This window comes from Malurus melanocephalus, unplaced genomic scaffold, assembly GCF_030028575.1.
Source record: "Malurus melanocephalus ecotype Western Australia unplaced genomic scaffold, MMel_1.1 scaffold_536, whole genome shotgun sequence".
In the NCBI taxonomy this organism is placed as follows: Eukaryota; Metazoa; Chordata; class Aves; order Passeriformes; family Maluridae; genus Malurus; species Malurus melanocephalus.
Window position 1 is genome coordinate 278,338 of NW_026623768.1, and position 25,200 is coordinate 303,537.

At 33.0% G+C, this 25,200-nt stretch overlaps 1 protein-coding gene across 4 annotated transcripts in view; it reads left to right on the forward strand.

Annotated features, from left to right (window-relative positions):
- The window catches only part of DPH6 (diphthamine biosynthesis 6), a 200,991-nt gene that overhangs the window by 26,077 nt on the left and 149,714 nt on the right, over nucleotides 1-25,200 (forward strand). For all 4 annotated transcript variants that reach the window (XM_057381864.1, XM_057381863.1, XM_057381861.1 and 1 more), the window contains exons 4-5: nucleotides 14,905-14,978; nucleotides 17,088-17,206. In XM_057381864.1, coding sequence (XP_057237847.1) covers nucleotides 14,905-14,978; nucleotides 17,088-17,206 — 193 coding nt within the window. The remainder of the gene's footprint in view (nucleotides 1-14,904; nucleotides 14,979-17,087; nucleotides 17,207-25,200) is intronic.

Sequence of the window (25,200 nt, forward strand, 5' to 3'; positions counted from 1 at the left end):
TTTCACCGAGTGCTTTTGTTGCCTGCCTTTTCCATAACTGCTAGAAATTTTAAAGTCAATTTTTTATACTATATTGCAAATTATATTTATTAGAAATAAGATTACATACTGTTGAAAGCTATTGAAAATGTAGGGTAAACTGAAAAAAGGCAGGGATATCTCTGCCTCTACATTGTTGAAGCTTGGTTTTCTTGAAGGGCTCAAGTACTTTTTTATTTCATTTCTATGCAAGGGAAGAGAAGGCTGCATCAGAGGGTAAAGCAAAAAACAAAAAAAAAATTAAAAGAAGCCATTGATATTCAGTCATATCAGTTAGTGGTTGCCTACATTGCAATTTATATAGCTTTGCCTTCAAGTAGAATTTAGACTGAGTTTCAAGTCTCGGGAGAAGTTGCAAAGTATTTCTCAGCTGTCATTGTTCCAGGTATATGTACTTTGTGAAGGCAGGTCATTAGGAGCTGGAACGTTTGTTTTGAACAAACTTCTGGGTAAACTTAGAAATGAACRTAATTTAAAAGCAGTAGGCCATTCACTTTTACTTTGCTTTAGTTTGCCAAACTCTTACAATGGATTAATATGTGGTTCTATTTTTTTTTTTTCAAAGTTTGTACAGTGATTACAGTGTTAACTACCAAATCTAGCTACATCTAGTTTTAGTAATTGTCTTTTGGGGCTTGCTTTTTTATGCATTTGGCTTCATTGCAGTATGTGCTATCTTAATTTTCTGCTTATCATTCCTAAGCACCCATTTAATCTTTCTAATAGAGCACTTGCAAAAAGTCTCTTAGGCCGAATAGTTAGAAGTATCTATGGATAAGAATCCTCTTTCAGTGGAAAATAGATTTTTATTATTACTSTTTTACCTGCCAAGCTTGGATTTATAGTGTGATTGCCCATGATACCGAATACAAAATCGGCTCAAATTTCTCTTTTTGAAATCTTTACGAGGCATCTCATTAAGTGGGCTTCCTCTGGTGTGAGGGGCTGGGGTGGTGGTAGCAGTGCTCCTCCATACTCTTATCACTGGTTACCAGTCTTGCTAAGCTGTTCTTTGCCATTGGAAATAATGGAAGCTGTTGGTTAGGAAATAGTGTATAAATTTGCCCAAGTTTGAATGTAACTGGTTTCAAATTTGTCTGAGAGGATTGACACAATTTAGCCTTGCATTTCTAGCATTAAGTACTMCAAAATATCAAGACACTAAAAAATGAACTCTCTTTTCCCATCCTTTAAAAATCTGAGTGATGTTGAATCAAGCTTGATTAATCAAAGAGGAAATAAAGGAAGAGTGTAAGAAAATGTAGCTGTAAATATTTTGAAAAAATGATAAAATTACTAATACAGTTGGGTAAATGAAATACTGTGCCATTGGTACTGTGGTTCGTGTAGCAATCTGCAGGGAAAGGATGGAGAGAAGAGGGGTTGTGTTGTTGCATTCTGCTTTTTATTCGTACCTGATAAAGAACAGTAAATATTAGCTCTAATTATGAAGTCATCTGTATTTTAACAATAAATAATTTTCRTAGCCCTCGTTTCACAACAGTTTTTTTAAGTATTGACATACTACTGGTTATTCAGTTTGATTAGAGTTTATTGTTCACGCATAGAGTTCTCCATTAGAAAGACAGACCTAGTAGTTGTTGCAATTGGTGATGCCTTCTAAATTTCATCCCATAATTCACATGCAGCATGGATAGCAGTGATTACTTAGCACATTCAAAGAAGTCTAATTTTTTTAATGTTATGGTGATACTGTTATTTTTAATAAAGCATCCAATACCCAAGTCATTTGAACACTATTCCTGCTGTTTTATTGTATTGTGATATAAACATAAATGCAGTGTTAAAAACTATACCAATGGTGTCAGACTCCTTAAGGACTTGAGAAAACTGTCATAACTTCTAAAATAACTGATAATCATTTGTGGGTCAAAAAGAGCAACATGCTGTATTGCTTAGCTTTCTGCTTTCTTTTTCTCAAGGTTTGTCTGAGATTTAATTTTATGTGAAGTACACAAAACACTGTCAGTGAAACATTATCACTTTGTAAAAGCTGTTTAGAATATGGTCTGGCACAAAATGTGCAGAAAATTAAGAGAGAATACTCACAACTTCTTGCATAGAGCTGAGTTGTATATATTATTTGAAATTGTGACCAAAACCAGAATATGTGATGAGACTGCATCGCGATATTTGCAAGATAAACCTAGAGCAACAAACCTAGCTTTTAAAATTTAAAATGATATGCATAAATATGTATGTAGAGAATGAAATAAAAAGTGTATAAATTAAATTTCATCTRTGTGATTTCCTGTGTTTACATGTGTATATATTTGTAGCTCTTTACAGTTCTGGGGGGTTTAGTTTGTCCTATCCATAGCATAATATTTCCATTTAAATGCATATTTTGATTTTTCTTCTGAGACTGGGTGGAATGCCTTTCCATTACAATACTAAAAGAATAATCCACTTTAACACAATATTTCTCCCTAAAGGGATGGTCTTTTCTAGTCATATGATAATATTTTTCACAGAGTGATATTAACATTCATATTGTAGTGATTTTATCTTGATTCAAAATGTTTTGTTCTGGTACTGAAAATATTAAGGAGTATCTTTTATATTCTGCTGCTTAAAAATACCTCAAAATCAATGCAATCTGAAAACCCAAAGCCATCTGCATGTTCTTTGTTAATAATGAAGTATTAGTAAAATTCAAATRCAAAATTTAGAGGGGATAAATATTTGTGCCACATTTGTAGAATTTAAAAGAAAAGAAATGGCAAACATTCCAAGATTTGGAAAGCAGAAATAAAATAATGCTTTGCATTTGAATTTATAAGCACTGATTTATACTAGTGTGAAATATGATCATTCAGTGTATATATATATATTTAACTAAATTGTACTAAAAAATACTTGTTTCTATTGTGACAAGAAAATACTGGGGAAAACCCTTGATTCTTCCTGCTGAGCAGCTCAATGAAGAGAAATATTTGATTCTTCAAGAAAACTTTATCAAATTTTTCAGCATAATTTGATACTATTTTAGAATGTTTCTCTTAAGACTTGGAATCATTGCTATCATTTTAGTAATGCTAGGTGACGTTGTCTTTTTTTTCAAACATTGTGATGTTTGAAATAATCCAAACAAAGGCACTTTTATAAGAGAATCAAACCTGAAAATCATAGTGTGTCATTTTGTGTTTCTCTGCAATCTGGGGAAAATGTTACTGGAAGTTGCAATATTTTCATCAATAAGAGTAAATGATGTCATAGATGAGGAGCATGAAATAATGCTAAGTATGTGCACAGTTCTTTTTATTTTGCTTAGGTTTAAATCCTCAATGARTCCTTGTAATGGGAAGTGCAATGTGGATACTAGTTTCGAAACAGTAACTATTGTGTCAGTATTTAAATTTAAAGAGGATTGCTGTTCCAAAAATTGGAAGAAAATTTATACCATTGTAAAAAGTGAGGCGTTTGGTTTCTAAAGAATATTTTATCAGGATTGCTTTACGTTTTTATAGGCTATAGAAGAATTTTAAAATCATGAGTATGATTTCATTTAATTAATTTTTATTCACTGTTCCTTTTCATATTGATTTCTAGGATCAGTGTTATTTAGGCAAAAGAAAGATATAAGATCTTACCATGCTAACTTAGTTTGATGAGATAAACATCTGATATTACATTTTTGAGATTCCTAAGAGTTTTAAATAATTTCCTAACCCTGTTAACTTTYGGAGAAGTAACAAAAATGTTTTTGAATATTAAAGGAGAGTTCATGAGGTTTTGTTCCAAGTACAAAAAGAAAGAAGCTTTTCTTTTGGACTTGTGTTTTCAATAGACTGTTYTCCTCCAGTGTAGTGTTTTAGAAGGTCCTGTGTTCCACTTTTATGTAAGGAGGAGTGATTATAAGATCAGAAGAGCTGAGTATTGGCAGTGCAGATAATAAGAATATTTCTGAGATAGTTTATCTAAAACAWGTTATTGGGAATAATTGAAATTTGCAGTATTTATGAGAGATCATGTGTGAATTTTTGTGTTTTCAAGAGTCCATGCCAAGATTATCTGCTCATAGAAGTAATAGCAGCACAATGATTTAGTAGTTTGAAAATGCTTATATGAAATTCTGAAGTTTTTTCTAGAGCAACACAATTTGCCAGTGTGTGTGTATAGCAGAAAAAGTGACATTGTTTCATACAGAAAAGGTTGAATACTTGCATGCTTACAGAATCGGGTGTTTTCATATTGATAGCAATGGATCAGTGTAACCTAAATCTTGCCTTTAGCTCTCTTGTATGTGAATGGGGGAAGAATGATGTTACTAAAGTTGGTGACGTTGTGCTATTAGTATCATAGTAGGCTACAGCTGCCTTACTACAACTGCTACAGTTGCCCTGTGCAAATACAGTTGCAGGTTTATGTTGCTCCATTGTCTTTAAGAAGCAAGAAAGATCAAATTTGTCAAATAACTTTAAGAGGAAAGTTATCTTTAGCTTTGAATATAATGTGTTATATTATTAAATGTATGAACATATTCTCCTAGAATTTTTTCAGGTGAAAATTGTCCACTTTTCTTGCCAGCTGACTTTTGTTTGTCCATAGTRGCCTACAATTTCCCGTTAAAATAATACCAAATTAAATATAGTAAATCTTACTGCCTCAAGCATGCCTTTCTTCTTATACATTCATTATCAGATAATTTCATATGCCAGTAACTCGTGCCACTATAATACTTGTTCTGTATTATAAAAAGACTGGCACTTTGAGAGAAGATACCATTTTAAATTAAAAAAATACTGTGAAGACAGTGAAAGCAACCGGGTTTTTAATTBGTAATTTTTAAATTAAATTTTAATTTAATTTAACTGCCAGCAGTTAAAAATTTTGAATTTATTAATCAGTTAATTATTCTGCATGTACTTCAGCATTACAATGTTTGTGACAATTCAGGAATGAYTGCAAATATTTTGCATCTTCACATTATAAATCAGTTATAAATTATGTTCATGTTACTGGTAGATGTAGCTCAGCATAGATGTAGCTGTTGTGAATTAGCTGTTTGTAAGAGTTGAACTTAAAAATCTACACTTACTTATGAAATGTCTTCTTTTTCATTGAGACACTGTGACGTTAAAACTTTGTTTTTCATGTCTGTCATATTATGGTTTTTTTATTAAAGTATTTCAGATTACTGAATGTAGCTGATTTTTCAGGCAAGTGCTAATGAACACTTTTGACTATGTTTGCATGACTTGTTCAAATATTGGATTAAATAATCTTGTATCTCAATCAACCTCAAGTGAAAATTTATTTTCTCATATAGAATGTGAGGTTTTGCTCCAGTACAATATGCTCCAGGTTTTATTTCTTCAAGGCTGGTTGCTTAAAAGCTTAAGTTTGACAGTTAAATTTTGGTGGAGAGTATGATTTATAAATACTTTCAGGAGCTCTTTTCTAGAAATACCTGAAATTCTGAACGTTTATTACTATGAAAAGACATTCTCCAAATGGTAAAAGTTTGTACAGATCTTTGGAGTTAAAGTCATAAGAAGACTATAAGCAAATTGTCCTATTGAAAGTATTTTTCCTTTTAAACTAGGTAGAATTCACTGGCAATGTGAGAAAACGTGTATGTGAGATTGTGAATATGTGTGTATCCATGCACATTACATTGATTTCATATCTATGAAATGCCATTTTAAAATATTTAATATATGGGAGAGTGAATTATCTAAGTGTATGTAAACATATCTACTTACCAGACTTGTCAGTGTCAATGAAATTGACTTATTTAACCTGAAATTCTTTCATGATTTAGAATGTGTAAAAATAAGCAGGCAACTTCCTTACTGACACATTGTGACATCTAAGAGTTGACTTCTTTGCAAGAAAACATAAGGGRAAAAAAGCAGATTTGTTTCTAATGGACAAGATAGCTCATTTTCATTTAAGAGATGTTTTTCTTCCATAGTTCTGAGTCTTGTGCTGTTGCATGTGGTAAAAAAAAAAACTAAAAAAGGTAAAGTAGATATTATTCATGACCAGAGTTTTACTTTCTCAAAAAGGACTGTTTGCTCACAGAATTACCAGCAAGAATCAAGTCACTTACATGCTTCAGTAATTGCCAGCACATGTTCTGAAACACTTAAATAAGATTGCTTTGACAATACTCAGAAATAAATGAGACTAGACAATTTTTGTATGAAATTTTCCTAGAGTAACTTCCCTTAGCGGAAGTCTGTTAATGACTTGAATTACCCAGCTATGGTGTATAGCTCAGATAACCAGAGCAGCTCAGATAACCAGAGCAGTAGAGTCTGGCAGATGCTGTATTGGATTTGTGTGTTCTTTGTCTTCACTGTGGAGTGGTACCTTGCCATTAGCACCTAGAACCCTGTCCGCATGGAGGCTGTGTGGTCAAAGCAAGGGAAAAAGACCTTGTGTCTGTATTCAATAATTCAATTTATCAAGGCTGGCTTTTGACACTCTTACAGTTTGTTAAAGATACTATTTAAAAAAAGAAATCCAAAAGTGAAATTCTGCCTATCCAAGGTCAGAYTACTCTGAACTAGAAACATACAAACTTTGACCTTTTTCTGATTCATTAAGTRGTTTGTCTTCAGCAAGACATTGATCTGACACATAATAATACAGTCCACTACCTGCCTTCATCACACAATACTTTTTACTTTTTTCATTCTGTAGAACTTACGATTGTGTATGTTGGTACATTAAAACCCTAGCTTTTAAATTTGATCACAGTGTTAGATTACTAATTCTAGATAAATATAACTGTTATTGATCGCAAAATAATTACTCTTAAAATCACCAACATCTAAAATATCCATCTAGCTAGCAYCAGAACAGAAACATGCATGGTTTCTTGACTATTTTGTAGTAGTCCATTGGCATCTTGTTGTTATGATGTAATATCATTTATTCAATCTGGAGTTGGCTGTTCATGATAATTTTGGCTATTAAATTAAGTAATCAGTCTTTGTTGAGGTAATTTTGTAAATAAGATTTTCTKAAAGAAGTGTCTGCAGGCAAGTTTGCTCTGTAATTGTTTGAATATTTAAGAGTTGGAAATCCCAAAGGTGAAGGAGACATTTATTTGAAACCAATTCTCTGCACAAAATGAAATTTATATATATATATTTTGTTCAGCTAGAGACTTTTGCTTCATTGCCAAAGACTTTGTAGCCTCTGTTGATTGAATGTAGACCTCAGTTAACAGTTATTCAGTTAACAGGTATAAAGAAAACAAAATCAGTTCTCTAGAGAAGTTTTTGGGTAACCTTTATAATACTGGATGTCTGTTGATTTTTATCTTAGTATTCTATGTTTTTTGGTAAATRTGTCTAACTATATTATATTTTCCCAAATATGCTGGTTTTAGTATGATTTTTTTTAATTAGAAAAATGGATCAATCTAAATGAAATAATTTAGAAAAATAATATTTTGAAATAATGATATCTAAAATGATGTAGCAACTTTATTATACTCTATAAAAACAGTTAATATCTTAGATAGAACATTAATTAATTAATTCTGATTTCAAAGACTAATTGTTCTTTTTGTAAATGCAGCTAAATGGAGAATCAGTATATGAGAAAAACCTGCATTTATGGTGTGGTATATGGCTATGGTGGAAAATTTTTCCTGGTTTTCTGTTTCTCCTGTTTAGAATGTAATTCTAGCCTTTTGAACTGTAGTATTTAAGTACACTTCTGTTAGGTATTAGAGTTTGAGAATGGTTTTTCTGTCTCTTGTGCTCTCTTTCCTTTTTCCTTTGCTGCGCTGTGTGTATGTGATTATGTGCAAACAAACGTATGCCTGCACCATCTTTCTGAACATTTGGGGCTTCCAGGTAGTAAGAGAACCATATACTAATTAAATGTGTTTATTGTGAGGTTGCAATCAGATACTGAAAGCACCCCTACACTGAATTAATAGACTATGTGTGTGTGTGTGTGTATGTGCTGTGTTTTAGTAATTGTATTTGTAAAACTCTTCAATTTAGGCCATCAGCTTTGCTTAAATGTAGGTGGTAGGGTGTCTGTGTCCTATGAAGGGCATTCGTAGAAATGTATTTAATTAGCTCTGAAAGTGGATTAGTTAGTATTATTGCCTTGTGTAGATACCATTATTCAGTAATTTACTTCCAAAGCAAGTTGAGATAAGGCCTCTGAAGACTTCTGAAATTCATTCATAATGAGGGTGTTCACACAGAGATTTCATGTAAATCCACATTATATTAATTCCCACCTCTTTTTGGAACTACTTCTTCCTAAGGAATGATGGTTGAGGTCTCTATGTGGAAGACRGGAAAGTCCAAGATGATGTGTAGTGATCTTTAGTCACTAAGATAATCTATGTGATTCATAGTCTCCAGAGCTTTACCAAATAGTGGCTTTTTAATTCATAGAGTTATTATATCCTTATGTCTCCGGAATATTTCCATACTGTCTTTGATAACTTGCAGCTGCATCTGACAGATATATCAAAGCTTAGAAAAAAATCACATACTCTGTTTGAAATCACTATAATCAGTGATCTTAGAATACTTCACAAATTATAAGGCAAAGCTCATATTTTAGAGTTTTCCACTCATATAATTGTAGAAGCCTAAAAGTATAATTGTAGAAGCCTAAAAGCCTGTTACTAAGGTATCTATTGCCAGTCACACACCTGCAAATATGCTGGGCCTTAATTTAAAGTTTTGCAGCTGTATGGTAATCATTATTTAGACACAAGTAACCGTAAAGTATGGATAACAGTTTTCAGTTATCCATGCAAGCTTTAAGGAGGATGTTAATTGGGAAGACAATTTCATTTAGAGACAATATATTTTATGTCTTGGCCATGAAAGATGAACTCTATTGTGGCAAAGGTGTGAAGCACACATTAAAAATTAAATCTAGTTTAACCTTTTTTTCAGCTATTTATACTTAATTTTGTTACAAAGGTCTGTTTTATACAGTAAATTTTTAGGGCTATTCTGCATTTTTCCGAATGGCAGCACTCAAATTTTAGTAGAACACATGTGAATAAGCATATATAGGTATAGGTCTAGCACTTCCTTTTCTTTGGTTTTTTTGGCTTTTGTATGCAATATTTCGTTTAAGATAGACATTATTAAGGTGGTGAGTTGTTCTGTGCCGTGATATGCTTAGCAGTAACCTTTACTCATAATGTGATATTGTCTGTATGTCTTATTTTGTTCAGCTTTCTCTGGCACTGATGAAGCCTAAGGCTGCTGTTTCTTTGAGTTGCTGATAATTTTTTATCTGATTAACTGACACATTTAGTTGAAATCAGACACAGCCCTTAGGCTGGGCATGGATTTAATTTAAAAAGTATCAAAGGTTTGCAGTGTGTGCTGTTTAATCATCATGTTTATCAGGCAAAGAAAAATTACCGGAAGGACCATAGGGAKAGGGTTATCTTAAGGAGCAGTAACTTGGGAAATTGATAATAACTCTGAGGTAATATACAGCTAACTTTTACATTCATTAATATAACATTTCCCACTAATAGTTACAGTGCATGTAATATACTAATTAAATTGAAAACATTAGCACTAATTTGCTTTTTGCTGAACTCCGAAAGGGTCAGGTAAAGACATTAAAATGTTAAATTATAGAAAACCTCCATGCTAATACTACTGCAATAAATTTCTTACTTACTAGTAGAATACTTCTACCTGTATTGTATGCTACAATGCGCATGTAGCAATTTTCTCAGATTACTGGTACTATTATTATTTGGAAAAAAAAAAGCAAAATAAAAATTACAGTGTGCTAGTATAAATTATCTTCCCTGCTGTTTATCTTTTACTTAAGCTGTGAAACTGTATGTCAGAATTGTAGATGGATATAACAGAGGCACCTTAAAAAAACAGTGATGATTTGGAGCTTTCACAAAACTGAAATTTTTTATACTATTTTGTGACAGGAAATTCAGCTAAAAGTAATTTATGATATACAAAGAGTAGCAATTTTAAATTTTCTTTTTCATTAAACTGTTAATAAATAACTTAAAAACTAGGATGCCTTAAACATAAATTATGCATTTTAGTACAGTTACAATTGCAAAGATCAATTAGCTGTTTTAACACAATTGTTCATGAAGATCATTGTTCTTGTCCTGTGAGTAGGAATAAATTAACTTTATAACAAGACATACAATAATGGTGTATCTCACTTGCAGTTAAAACATAGCTAATAATTTTCTTATTACAAGGTACATTAAAAAAGCTACTAAAAAATGTGTTATTAAGTTGCTTTTTAAGTTTATTTTTCTACCTGCCTTATGAAGTGAGTATTTTTGGTAGCTCTAAAGGGGGAAAAGAAATTTTAAAATGTCATATGGATAATAAAACTTGGTTAGTATCTGTATACATTTGTGTTTAGCGTCTGATTTTATGTGTACACTGCATATTTCATGTTGTAATACTTTGTGACAGAATATATTGTACTGAGTATAAGTGCTTTCTATCCAGATATTATCCAAGAAAACTTATTTTTATTTTAGAGTAGCCTATTGCACTAGAAACACATTAGTAAAGTTTAACAGAGGCAAATAACCTCTTAAATTAAACTTAAATTAYGCTTTTTAAAATAATAATTTAAAAAATCCACTCAACCCAAGGAAAAAAACACCCTTCCATACTAACTTTCCTTGGATATTTTTCTGTTACCTGTTACTGTTTATGTGATACAGCATGTAACATCTTTCCTTCTGAATTTTCACAAATTCTCTTTTTGAGTTTAGTGCAGATCCATGGTATTTAGCCTGCAAATGTCGGCTTGGTTTACCCTTGCTAGGTGCAGTTTTGTGAGTATGCATTTAATGGTATCAAACCTGGTCAGATTCCACATTAAAAGTGAAGGCACTATTGATTCTGGGATGGATTCTCTGCTCACCATGATCAACTTTTTGTCAAACAAAATGCTATCTCTTTGCAAGGTGTCCAATAACTCTTTCAATACCAAAGAATAAGTCCAGTGAAGACGTAGCTTTCAGTTTGTACTCTTGCATGCTTCAAGTGCTGAGCTGAATACACTGTGGGACAAGGCTTTATGTAAACTTTGTCCAGTTGAGGAATTTATGAAGATTATTATACCATAGTTTTTTCCTATTCTACCTCATATTCCATCCTTCTTCCTTTCAAATATTCTTATTTCTTGAATTTGTGCCACTCCAGCATTGATTTGTTGAACTGGACAAAACAGGGGGATTGAATTTATTCCATTTCATGGCATGTAAGTATATTAACTAGTTCTCCCATTTCAAAGCATGTATTAAGTATATCGATGTTTCTCCTAGTGGAAGCTATTGTCTGGACAGTGATAAAGTGTATATTTGCTCTTTACCATCAGAAGAGCCAACTGAAAAGAGATGGTGATAAGTAACTAGCTCTCAGAATTTTTTAAATATGAATGCTAACCACAACTGCAAAATTACATTAAGTACTGCCATTTCAAATGACAATTAAAACTTACATATTATTGAAGGAAATAGACTAGAGTAAGTGCAGAAAATCATATGTCAGATGATTTAAAGCAGATGTAATGTGAGTTGTAGCAGGCAGCCAATACCAGCCTTGTTTTTGTGTTACTAACATCAAGATCTGTTGTATCCATGTGCACATATTTGTGTGCTTGCATGTGTATCTACATACATATACATTCATAAACATGCACATCCACTATGTTACAGATTTCTATAGTAAAAAAACACAACAAACAATCTCAAAACAAAACCTATGAGTAATCTTCTTGATGCATAAGTTTCAAGTCTGGGATATTTTTTCAATGGTCATTTAGTGGAAGGCCTATGACCTTCTGTGGCTTTTTTAATTCCCTTATCATAGGATGATTTTGAAATTTCCTAGGACTYGTGACTAGAATTTTTTAAATACCAAGCAAGTGGGTCGGTGCAACAGTTTATTTTAGTGTAGAAGTGTTGTTTTCGTATAAGAACAGAGCACTTATGTCTCTGCTTCCATATACTTTTATTTTTAATTTGGGGGTGGGGGGGGGGTGTTCCTAGCAAGTATCTTTGCTGGTGCATATATTTTGTCAGAACTTGAAGAACAGAATAAATAATACGTTTATGGCTCTGTGAGTTGTAAAAAATGYATTGAGCAAGTCAGTTGCCATCTTCTTAGATGAACAGGAGATTCTGTAAATCTGTCTATTTGGGAAACCAGATGAAAGTCCTRCAGATTTCACTTCTTCTTTGTTTATTATAAGGATAACATCTTTTTTCTGAAGTTTTTTATATAGTTGCTCACTTTTATCTCTGATGCACCTATTTATTTCCCCTTCTTAAAGAAAGAAGAGTATACATTGTAGAAATATATATAATGGAATATAATGGAAATGGTTGTGGAAGCTATGGATCAGATATAATAAATATGAGATGATAATATCTTATTTGTTTTGACAAGGAAAGAGCAAATGTGTGCATTATAAGACAGGTTGCTCGGAAAACTTGTGGATGTTCCGTCACTGGAAATGTTCAAGATCAGGTTGCATGGGGTTTTAACTCAAGCATTTAATGATTCTGTGATAAAAGAATGTGGAAAACTGTGTATGATTTGTATATTTATGTAGAGATGGAGATTAATCCATTTATGAGACAACATTGTATACCCTTCTGCTTTTTTGTATCAGATGCTTCAAAAACATTATTTTCTGAACGTAGTTGATGGCATAGTTTGCCTCTGGTGACTTAGAACTGTGATGAATTGATAATATAAACAAAAATATAGGTAATATCTTTGGACATGTTGGTTGATGTCTGCACATTGTGACTGAGGACATTTGGAAGGAATTACTAGGGTTATTAATTTTATATAAAAATAAAAACAAAGGCTATTTATCTATAATGTTTACCAAGACTGTTACATAACTTTCTAACCTTTTTTAAAAAGAACTTTGAAGAATGCAACTTAAGTGCAATTTTACCAGTACAGGTAGACTGSATATCAAAATTGCATGAAACAATGGAGTACAGAGAAAACATTTTAGGTATACTTGAAGATATTAGAAGGCTTCATGAATCAGTTTATCAGTCTGCTTGCACAACTGTGTTAGCTTTTTAAGAAATGTAATTTTAGTTGGGTGAGTTAATTGACATATTTGTAATTTATCTTCATTCTAAAAAGAGCTTTGAAATATTGCAGATAAAGCTCAAAGGGAAGCAGAAATAATATTGTATGGATAATAGTAATAATAATAATAATAATAGTTATTGGATCCATTACTGTATAATGAATAAGTGACAGATAAAACTAATTTTTTTCAGTACTATTACTTCTGGATATATGAGMAGTATTAACTGGAACACTGTTTGATCTGGCATTAAGCTTCATATTAATGGATATATCCATAAGTGACATGGGGAAGTACATAATTTGAATAGTGACATATTTTTTAGATTAGCAGAGGTAGGAAGTTTGATAAATATGGTGACTCTTATAACTAAAATGTAGATGGATGTGAATAACTTAGGAATTTTGTTGGGCAAATAAGAGGTGAGAATTAATGTAAAGAATAAACTAATAGATTAAGGAAAGAATATCCCAGACAGGCATAAACCAGAACATTTTTCACTATATTATAATTTTGAATAAAACACCTTCTGCGTAATTTTATTGATAAGAAACAGGAACTGAATTTTAAAGTCAGCAGCACATCAGGCTAAGACTGATTTAATTTTGAARTTTGTAATAATGGTGCCATTTCACTTGGGCTATGATTCAGGTAAATTATTTACCTAGATTGACATGGATAATTGCTTATCTTTTGTTTCCCACCTTGAYTGGGCAGCTGATGTGCATGTTGCAGTCAGAATTGTTCCAACTTTTACCAGGCAAAAAGTCCTGATACTGTCAAGGATGCTTCACCATCCAGCTGTTACAGTCAAGGGGAGCTTCACTCAGCTTCTTGGTCAGGGCTATCTGGAGCTCCTGAGGTCATAGTGCAGGCCAAAGGAGCAAGGCAGGGGCAGGATGCATCATCACAGGTATAAATAGAAAGTTTTGTGGTAAAATCTTGCTGTGAACTTCACAAGATTGTGAACAGGTCCAGAAAGTAAGTTATGCTGTGTAGTTATGATAGACCTTTGTTAAAAAGGGAAAACAACTTTTACCCATGTCTAGATGGAGCAAAGTTTAGAAGAGGAAAGTTAAGCATGTTGATTGGGACTCAAGCAACTTAAAAATGCAAGAGCTCATGAGATACTGGAACTATGTACATTTCCAAATGTTACATTCTCAGTGGGTTTACAAGAAAAAATAAAGTGCTGTTCGTTGGCTTGGGTAATTTAAATGAAACAAAGAAACTATGTCTTGAAAAACCTTTTTTTTTGTAGCAGAATTTTTAGAAGGAGATGTTGAGTATAGTTCCTGTGAGTTTTCTTGTTGTAGTGTTAAGATATAAAGAGTAATCTCACACTAACAAGAGATTACCATGGCAAATACTAGCAATCAGTTAATTGTATAATGTATGTTGCTGATCATTATTTCTAGGTGGGATAGCTAACACCTCACTTAGAATGAAAAACTGGAAGAAATTTTCTCCCAGGAAGGAAGGATATCAGGAAAACTGTAGTATAATCATGTTACATCTGATACTTTTCAGTTACCTTGGTTATTTGTTCTCCAGAACAGTACTTGAGTCAAGTAGACTGTGTTAGAGTGATAACCATACAGTAGGTCAGCTGAGCTGCTCTCTTATGTGCAAGATCTGCATTCGAGCCTGTTCTGTTCTGTGTACTGGACACAGGGAAAAAAATTGGTTGATTTCGCAAGTAAGCATACTAAATCTCTACATCTTAAAATGTTATAGGCTGCTGTCATTGATATTCCATGTCTTTTTCAGGACAAAGAAGGAGTGGAGGGTGTATCCGTGGGAGCCATTCTTTCYGACTACCAGAGAGTTCGAGTTGAAGATGTGTAAGAATATATTAATCTTTTTCAGTATACACATTCTGGAAAGTACTCGTCTGTTTTCTAACTCGAACTTAAGGCAGGGACAGTTGCCTGATTTCTCRTGTTCTGTGATACCAAATGCATTCTATTCATTAATGTAGGTTTGGATGTTTTTTCTTTTTCTTCCTTTTTTTCTCCCCTGAGACCACGTGTTTGTTAGTAAAAAGATAGTAGATACTATACCAGAGTTTTTGATTGCTCTTCAGGTTTTTCTTCATCTGTTGAAAATACAARGTTTTGATATGAAAATAGTTGAGTATGTTCAGTTCTTTGATTTCAACAGAAAGCTCGGTCAGTTCCGGTAGCTACAGTGTTGTGGTCAGGTCTTTCTATTTTTCACCAATTTTAATATAGAGGAACACTCTGGGACTTGTTATCAGAAATTAAATACAAGAGAATCCTTGTGTGCATTTCTTCCCTTAATTAATTAAAATCTAAAATTTGTTATCATTAATCAGGAGCTTCCATTTGTCATTTCTATTGTGCACACTGGAAAGTCTATATAGATAGTGATTCTTTTAAGAGTCTTAATTAAAAAAGACGATTATGTAACGGAAATTGTGTCTGTTACATAGGCCAGTATTTGATGTGAATCTGAAAAAGATTTTCACTATATATGTCTGATGAAATGCAAAACCACCTTGTGTTAAAAATTAATTACAGTTTCATGAGTTTATTAATTATTTGTTGATAATGAAAGCAAACACCTTGAATCTTTTATGAACTGTAACCATGGTGAAATTAATGCTATGCCAACATAGCTTACGTCAGCAAGTAACAGAGCATGTTTATTTTCTATACAGTTTACATAGAAAAATTACAGTCAGAAATAACTCCTTTCTTTCTCTTTTCCCTTATACTTAAAACATTTTAATAATTGCCTCTCATGGTAGTAGATAAAAACAGGTCGCTTTTGTTGATTGTGACTTTTACATATTTACCACAGGTAAGAGATTGTCAGGAAATCACAGTATTTCAAACAGACCTGATTATTTCCAAGGTTTCTCAGTGGTAAAATATTTTACATTAATCTGTAGACTTAGCCCTTGCAATAAAGTTGTTTCACATGAACCATCCTGATTACTTGGATTCAGCTAATTTTGTAGCTGAAGTTAGGCACCTAAGTGAACTACTTTACATTCAGAGTTGCTAGAAACTTTGTTAATTAAAAAGTTTAGTGCTCTTTTAAAATATATAAAAGTAATAAGAAAACCAGTCAGATTATACYGGTACTATGCTTTTGTATGTCAAGAGTAAACATACATTTAACTATAAAGTCTTGACACTCATACTAGTGGGTCTATCTAACATATGGAGGAAAGCCCATACATGTGAGAAAGACCATGTATTAGAAAAAACATGGTAATTGACAAATAAATGCCAATCTTAAGTGCTTTAAACTAGTCCCATAGTTAAATGTTTAAATTTTTCAGGGCTAGACCTTTCATGTTTAATAACCGATGGTTCTTGACAATTTGCAGAAACATTACCTATCAATAATACAAATTCGTGATTCTCTAATGTGATAAACAATCAAATGCTGTGTATCAAATGCTGTCTATATATATGATATGAATCAAAACAAATTATTAACTTTACACTAACAGGTTGTTAATTTGTATCACAAGCTGTATGTATTTTCCTGAATGATTCTTTTCCTTGGGTGTTGATGCAAATCACAGCAACAAATTCAGCATATTATACTAGTGACGTGTGCCACATTTTTCACAGAGCAGTAACTCTGGCTTTAGCTGTGTTCACAAAAGTGATGACTTCCTAAGGTGTTAATTGCTTTGTGTCCCAAAAGGTTTAGGAATGTGTTTTCTCATGGCTTTGCTTATGTTCCCGTGCAGATCTGTTTACCTCAGTAAGCTGCATCTTATATAGATGAATTATAGTCAGAAAAAGTTTTTCTTTTTTAAAAAGATATATATGTTAGACTTAATGTTTATAATGAAATATAGGAACAGTATTGTAATTGAAATTATAGAAGAAAAATTCTTTCAAGGTATTAATTTTATATGAATCATGCTGTTGATTCATGTTGTATTCAATTTTTTGTTTGCTTTTCAGGTGCAGAAGGCTTAATCTTCAGCCTTTAGCTTACCTCTGGCATTGGAACCAGGAAACATTGCTTAAAGAAATTATATCATCTAACATTCAAGCCATAATCATAAAAGTTGCAGCTTTTGGTATGTATTCAAATTCTGAGCAGTATTGTCTACTGAAACTTCCCATGGACAAATCCACGACATAACAGAGAAAACCAGAATTTTTGTTCTATCTTTTAGAATATGAAGTGTTAATATGGAGAAAATTATAAAAAATGGCCCAATAACAGGCATGATGTCTGAATAATTAATTTAACAGGATGTAATTCATTCTTAAAGGAGATGTGGAAAAGCTGGAAAGTAATTCTTCCTAACATAGTCATTAAATTCCTCTCAACAAATTGTTTTTTGTTCTAGTTTGGTTTTGATTTGCAGTAAAGTTGCTTGAATAATTCACTTGTTCACAGTGTTGTCAATTATAGATGATGCAGGCTGGTGACTAGACAAAATTATAAAGCAACAGTGAAAGTTTTAATACAAATACAACAAATTAATATAAAACAAGATATACTGATGCGGCCAAAATATTTTGTATGACAGCAGTCTTTGAGTTAGTACATCATAGGAGCAAACAAAAATAACTCATCATTGCCTCTAAAATTTTTTTAGTATTTAAAATATAGTTATTTAGCACACCGGAAAATCAACATCTTCTCATTGTCAGCTATATAAAATGAGGTTTTATAGTTATGCRAAAGTTAACCTATTTGTTTATTGCTTGAATGTAAAGATAAGGTCAAATCAAGTTTTATAAGGTTTATGGAATGATGTGCTCTAAAAGCCTAAGGAGCACATGGGAAATGTTAATAATACAATATATTTATTTCAGGCCTCTAAAAAGTTTTCTGTTTCAGAGTAGCAAATAAATTTTTAAGCATAAAGTGTGACCAAAGGACCTTTTCTTTTGAGGCTGACTCAAAGAATGTTTTTTAKTATTAATGGTTTGTATCAATGGTTAAAGACCTGTGTTTGAAAAACTGTGTTACATAATCTTTCTTTAGGAGTCCTATGGCTGGTTTATGTGGACAGCTTTYCCATCAAATACCTAATCTCTCTAAGCTCAAAGAATGCTTCATAACAAAGTAATTTCTTAATTATTAACCAAGAATTGAACGATAATCCCTTTAGGCTGGATGGATTTCACTACTTTAAAAAAATCAATTATATTAAAAAATATTGTTTATTTATTCCTTTTTATGTGGTATAATTTCTAACTAGTTTTTACATTGTCATTATGCTGGTCTCACTCTATTGTTCTGTAGGATCTGCTAGGGSTGAGAGAAGGATTAGAATGATTAGAAATACCACATGCCTTATTCATTTACAGGTAACTACCAATGTAACTTAATTCTTATGAATTTTGGGAGGTCAGTTACAAATAGGAGTTGAATGCCATGTTTTCTATTACAAAACACTCCGTTTTAAATTGGAAAAAAAACCAACAATTTTTAAAATAATAGTTTTAAGGCCATGTAAAATACATTTATATACTTGTGTTATATTTCCATAAAATAGAATGCTTTCATTGCTTATACTGACATGAAGAAAAAAATRAAGTCCACAAAGCATACGTAACATATTCWTTCACATCAGAATTATTTTTTTAAGGAGAYACATTATTTAAATAATAGATAAAACTGTTTCCCAAGTAGACATCATTGATGACCTGTCAYGCCTGAAGCAAGATAAGCTTGTCTTTTGTATTCTACAGTCTTAAAAAAATTTAAAATGCACTGGTTAGTGCACAAAGAGTGCTTTGTGGGCTATTCATTGGAAGAGCGAATACCATAAATACTTGTAGATAGCAATTAGATAGAAAATCTCTCCAAGTTATTTTTCCTTTTTATTTTTTTTGGCTACAGGTAAAAGAAAGATCTTATCAGAGTCAATTTCTCACCTGCCTCAGGCAGACGTAATTAGATGTAAGCAAATTTAATGGAGCTTTTGTGCTCTGGGGCCATTCTGTAATGCTTTAATAATTGCATGCCTTATTAAAGTGGATTTAAGGTATGAAGGCTGTTTAACATATCAAGTGGCAAAGTAGATAAGATACAGTTTAACTTTTTGCCTCTTAGATTAACAATAAAAGTAAACTGCAATGAAAATATTTAAAATAACAGATTTAAGAGTCTGTAGGGTAATGCATTAGGTGATGCATTGCACAGYTAATGCAAGAAGCAAATCTGTAACCTGAGCTTGACATTCATCAGTGCTGGCATACTTGAACACCCGCCTTGTCTTGTTTTCCATTAACCAGTGCCAGAATTGACAAGGTAAAAGRCTGTCGTTTTATGTAGAAAACACATAATTTTGCAAGTAAATGAGCATTAGTTTAGTACATTTCCCTAAATCCACCATTACAAATTAATACCCTAAACTTTGCCAGTGGCAAGAGTTTTCTATCTTAGAGTAGTGTAGTCTTCCAGATGGGATGCCAATTGCTCTCACATATATGCAAAGAAAGTATTGTTAGCAACCTTTTTCACATGCCTTCTGTGTATCTATAAGTAGATCAGCTTCTTTCCTTTAGAGTATATTTCAGAGGCTTTAATGATAAGAGAAAAACATTCCATGATCTAGCAGCAAACCTAAGCACTGCATGTGTATATATGTGTGTACATATATATATTTATGAAAGCTATTTTTGCATATTTACCTTCAGTGCCATTTTCTTGCTGCTAAAAATGCCTGTATGGCACATTATACTTTTATCTTTGAAATATACTCCTCTTCAGTGGAAATTCCAGAAATTCAGATGTGGTTACTCAGTAATAACTAAAATTGAAGAAGTTATTGATTGTTTTTAACGTGTGTGCCTGAAATTCCAGTAATATCCATTGCTTATGTGACACATTTTAATATAGCACTGTGTAATAGARCAATTGTGCAATAAAACACAGTAAGAAGATATATCTTTAGATGTATTTTGCAGATTAAAATACTAGTTAAGTTGCAGAGTATACATTTAACAGATTCAACTTTAAATCTTGGTAATTTTGTGTATTGGTCTTATCTGTACCTCATTCTAAAGCAAATCTCTTCCACTGCAGTAYAAAGTCTAATACACATGTGGAAGTGAGGGATGGAGGAGGCTTAGATTTGAAAGGAATCTGAGATCCTTACATTATGATCCTTAGCAAAACTTGATGTTCAAGTTTATTTAGTTTTAGTTTTCTTATATTGTTAACTATACCTAAATCTTGTTAAGTATTAACACTGAAACTTAAGCACTGTGATACTTTTAAACTTCATTTCTAATACATAATAGAATATATATGAAATCAATTTTATGTGATGCAGTTAGTTTGTCCTCGGTGATTCTAGTTTTTCTTGAGGTTTCAAAAGTAACATTTATATTAAGTTTTCTAAGTGCACAATGTTACCTTGACAATGCGAGTATGTGTGGAATTGCTCCTTCAATGTTTCAGTCAAAATCAATGTAAGCTCAAATTTCTATCTTTTATGGGATTGATATGCATTATTTGCTTTATACGTTGCAGCTTCTTCCCAGCTGGTTATAGTATATTAATCATTTACTATTTAATCAAATACCTGAAAAAAACTACTTGGTAATTATGAGACCAGAGAATAGAAACACTAAGTAGAAAAATAAAAACTGATTAAATGATTAGGTGATGTTTCTAACCTCTAGCTTGTTTTTGGACCACAGGAAAGAAATTATACCATAGCACTGTTGAATTGTTGAACAATAATAAAAGCTGAAACTTTGAACTGGGGCTAATCAGCATGCATATGAAGTGGAGCTCTTTTATGCCATGACTACATTCTTTATCTTGTGGGTCCAGCTGCTGTGAGTGCYGATAGACATCCTACATTCCCAGCCATGGGTAGAGTTGAAACTACAGGGTTTGTGGCAGCCTAAATTTTGAGGTGGTATGGGCCTTAGTTACTTATACAAGCTGCTTCCCAATGGAGTAATGAGTCCTTGGGGGGCCATTGCCATCTCCTGTCTGTCAGAAAATCCCAAGCACCTTCACTAAAATGAGCTGTCTATARTACTTACATTTAAATTGAGACTCCTCTGGTGTGAGAAGATACTGATACTTACCTCACATGATCTAGAGAATTGGTATACTCCTGGTATTCATGGAGTTGACTATCCCGATAGTTTAGAGATGTGTATTTTTTTATAAATGAGTTTTGAATTGAAAAAGAGAGAATATTACTTCTTAGCATAATGAATCTATTATTTAAAGCTATCCAGCTAGGTGAYTGTGTTTCTGTTGATTTGTATGCCACTAGTGTAAAGAATTGAAATCTTGACTGACTGAAATTGATAGCCACACTCCCATTAATTTTCACAGAGGTAAAGATTTACTTGTAAAATACTACATTAAAAAAGACCTAGCACCACACAGTTCCTGGTTAAGCTCCTGAGGGTRTAATTTAGTGCACAGATAAACTGATGTAATACTAAGTTGCTGCCAAGGTCGATCTTTCCTTCCCACTTCTAGCTGACTTATCCGAACCACAAATCTCTGCTTGCTTCTGCCCCTGTAAATGCTTCAGTATTTTTGTGGCTGCATATAGGTGATCCAGCAGGATCTGCTATTTTGTGAGTGCAGGGAACTTGTTCTGTGGAAACCATGGCTGCATGGAGGACAAAACTGTCTTTCAATAGAAAGCTCACTAATAAATTGGGTTAGCTGCAATGGCATAAAAGAGGTGAAGTAAAATTGGTGGCTGTGCATTTTGTCTGAGCACATCATCTGTGTAATAGAGGAATGGTGTTCTTTGAACATTTGTCTCTAGWTTTTAGTACTGATCAATTTTAAGTAATTTTGAGGAAATTGAAGGATCTTGTTATGTATCACAGAGGAAGATAATTTTAAAAAATTCTCAGACCATTCACAAACATAACAGAAGGAATTGAGTAGCATCTTGTTAAGAAATCCATTTGACATCCTAGTTGCTTTCTTACATAATTTATAGTAAGGATTGTTTACTTGCCTACTACTAAGTACACTAAACATTGATATTATTCTTGGCTAATTCAGCTTATTTACAGGTGATTGTTCCATTGCCTTCTTCCTTGGGCAGCTACCAGACACTGGAGCTGTAGTAGAATCTATGACAGTCTTCACAACATTTGCTCTTGATAACATTATGTCTCATTAAGATGAAAAACACTTAGAATCATAGAACCATTAAGGCTGAACAAGAACTCCAAGATCAAGTCCCACCTTCAGCTGAATAGCATCAAGCCTACTAAATCACTGCAAAGTGCCACATCTACTTGTTTTTTAAACGCTTAACTTGATTTTGAATACTTACTCTGTTTATCATAATTAAGTAAAACATAAAATGACTGATAGTTTTTCAAGTCCTGTCAAATTTTGATGCTTGTCTCTTCTGTTAGGGATAATGTATTCTAAAACATAGCCTTAAGATAAATTACCTATGATGTACTTAAGGAAAGACATTCTTTTTAGTCTTTTTTCACTTCTAAATTTTGTTTTCTAGCTAGCATGTGGTGTTGTCATTGAATTTTCAAACAAATCTTCTGAAACGTAGTTGGCCCTTCAGAGTTTAAGTGCATTTGACACTTTTGCCCAAGGCTTGTTCCCTAATATGTTTGTCTRCTATCTCATTTATCTACATAATTCTTGTTATTTATGATTTAAAAGAACATATCACACCTGTTTGTTCACCAAACATTGTATGAAAAGGCTTGGGAACACTTATGAAAACACAGGAGCTGTTTTATCTCAGGCCATTTTTTCCCTGATGGAAAAGATTTACATGGAAAAAGATCAACATAGAAAAATAGAAATTGTATGCAAGACTGGAAATAAAAAAAAAATTATCTTGGGATTTAAGAYGATGCAAAAGAGATGCATAAGAAAGAAAAGAACTAGGAATGGACTTCAAGTGGAGAAAAAGTTTGATTCATAGTTGGAAGTTTAGGAAAATAAGATGAGAAAATAATCTTTGTATTTGGAATGTTATTTGCCTTGATGCTTGTATATGAGTGACAGATACTTTGTTACCAGTGTAAGATGAGGTTTTGGAAAAAGATTTTAGTGCATATATAATGTATAAAGGAACGTTTGAAAATATTTTGCAGCAAAAGAAGAAATGAGATTTTGCATAAGTCAGTTTAGAAACAAGTTAGAGAGAAATATGATTCCCTCTGTGCAAACTCTTGAGCCTGTACATTGGAAAATGGGAAGGATRTTGTTGTCATAGCAGATGACAGGAGTTAGAAAGAAGAGTAAGGAAATGTGCCTGAAAACAGAAAGTAATTGAAAGTTGACATTGAGTAGTGCAGTGCCTCTTACGGAGATGTCACAGACAAAGTAGGAGGGAGATGGCTTAAGAGTGGAAAGATCACTTTGAAGTTTGAGGAGATCACATCATCTAAAGGAAAATTTAAATGGAAGCAGGAGGCTAAGAATGCATTAATAGGAAAGGAAYAGTGCATTATTAGGAAACAGGAAAGGAAATATGGGTTATGGTGAAAAAGACAGAATAGTCAGAGAATTTGGAGCTGAAAAACAGTGAAAGAAAAAGAGCTTAGTAAGAGATGTCAAAAGTAAGAATAATCTTAAAATGAAAATCAAGGGGTACAAGTGCTAGAATATTACTTGMTGCTCTTTAATGTTTGATATGATATCAAGTTCTAGATGCCCATTTATTTTAGATTTATATGCTGAAACACGGCCTAAACCCAAACCTTTAAAGGCATATCTGTGTAGTTAGAACTGTAGATGCTTGATTTCCAGATCACTCTGAGTTGAAGTTTTACAGGACTCCTTGTCATGATCTTATCCTTTATTTCTGCTCTGGCCTTAACCCATTTACAGRTGATCTGTTCAACTTCCCTGTCAGAAGCCCTTGTTGAATCATTTGGAGATTGTGACTTTTTGAATGTTTATAATTTTTCTGCATGGGGATGGAGTTAATGAAAATGAGAGAAATTTTGCCACTTGTACCATGCCTCTTTCTCTTCCACTGAATGGAAGTTCAATTATTTTCTGCAAAGCTTACTAGCATTAGAACTGTTCAAAGCATGAAATACCAGATCCAGCAGTGTGCCCTAGTGAGCAGGAAGGTCAGTGGTGTCCCGGGCTGCATTAGGAAGAGCATGGCCAGCAGGTTGAGGGAGGTGATCCTCCCCCTCTACTCAGCCCTGGTGAGGCCACATCTGGAGTGCTGTGTCCAGTTCTGGACTCCTGAATTCAAGAAAGACAGGGACCTCCTGGAGCAGATCCAGTGGAGGGTGGCAAAGATGATTAAGAGAGTGRAGCATCCCTTTTACAAGGAAAGGCTGAGGAAGCTGGGCCTGTTCAGCCTCAAGAAGAGATGACTGAAATGACTAACACATCAGTGTCTGAAGTGGGGGTGCAAAGGGGATGGAGCCAGGCTCTGCTCGGTGCTGCCAAGCAATAGGACAAGAGACAATGGGCAGGAACTGATGCACGGGAAGTTCCACCTGTGTATGAGGAAGAACTTCTTTACTGTGCAGGTGACCAAGCACTTGAACAGATTGTCCGGAGAGGCTTTGGAGTATTCATTACTGGAGATATTCACATTTTTTGAATGTCTGTCTAGACATAAACTTGTGCCATATGCTCTAAGATTACCCTGCTTGAGCAAGGTGGTTGGACCAAATGTTGCACTGTAGTCCTTCCCAACCTTACCCATTCTGTGGTTCTGTGATTTTGTAAAAGAATCTGTTTAAAAACATTGCCTTGTTATCTGATAAAACAATCTAAAATTTCTGCAAAGATTTATTGAGGTTTCTGTTCTTGAAATGACAGAGCCAAATTGCTTTGAATCCTTGATTTAACTAGAACACAAACATCTTTGATGTTAAAAAAATCACAAGAGATTACAGATAAAATAACATTACTTCTGTGATGAGTTTTAGTTCCTTTCACATCTTAGAATTCTAAAATTTCATTATATCAGACTAACCTAGTTTAGAACATACTTGAAGAATGTTTAAGAAGGTATATAAACTGAGATCCTAGTTAAACTGTACTGGAAACATGCTAGAGCCTCTTTGGGATTAATGTCAGATAACTTTATCGCTTAGCTTGAAAAGAGTT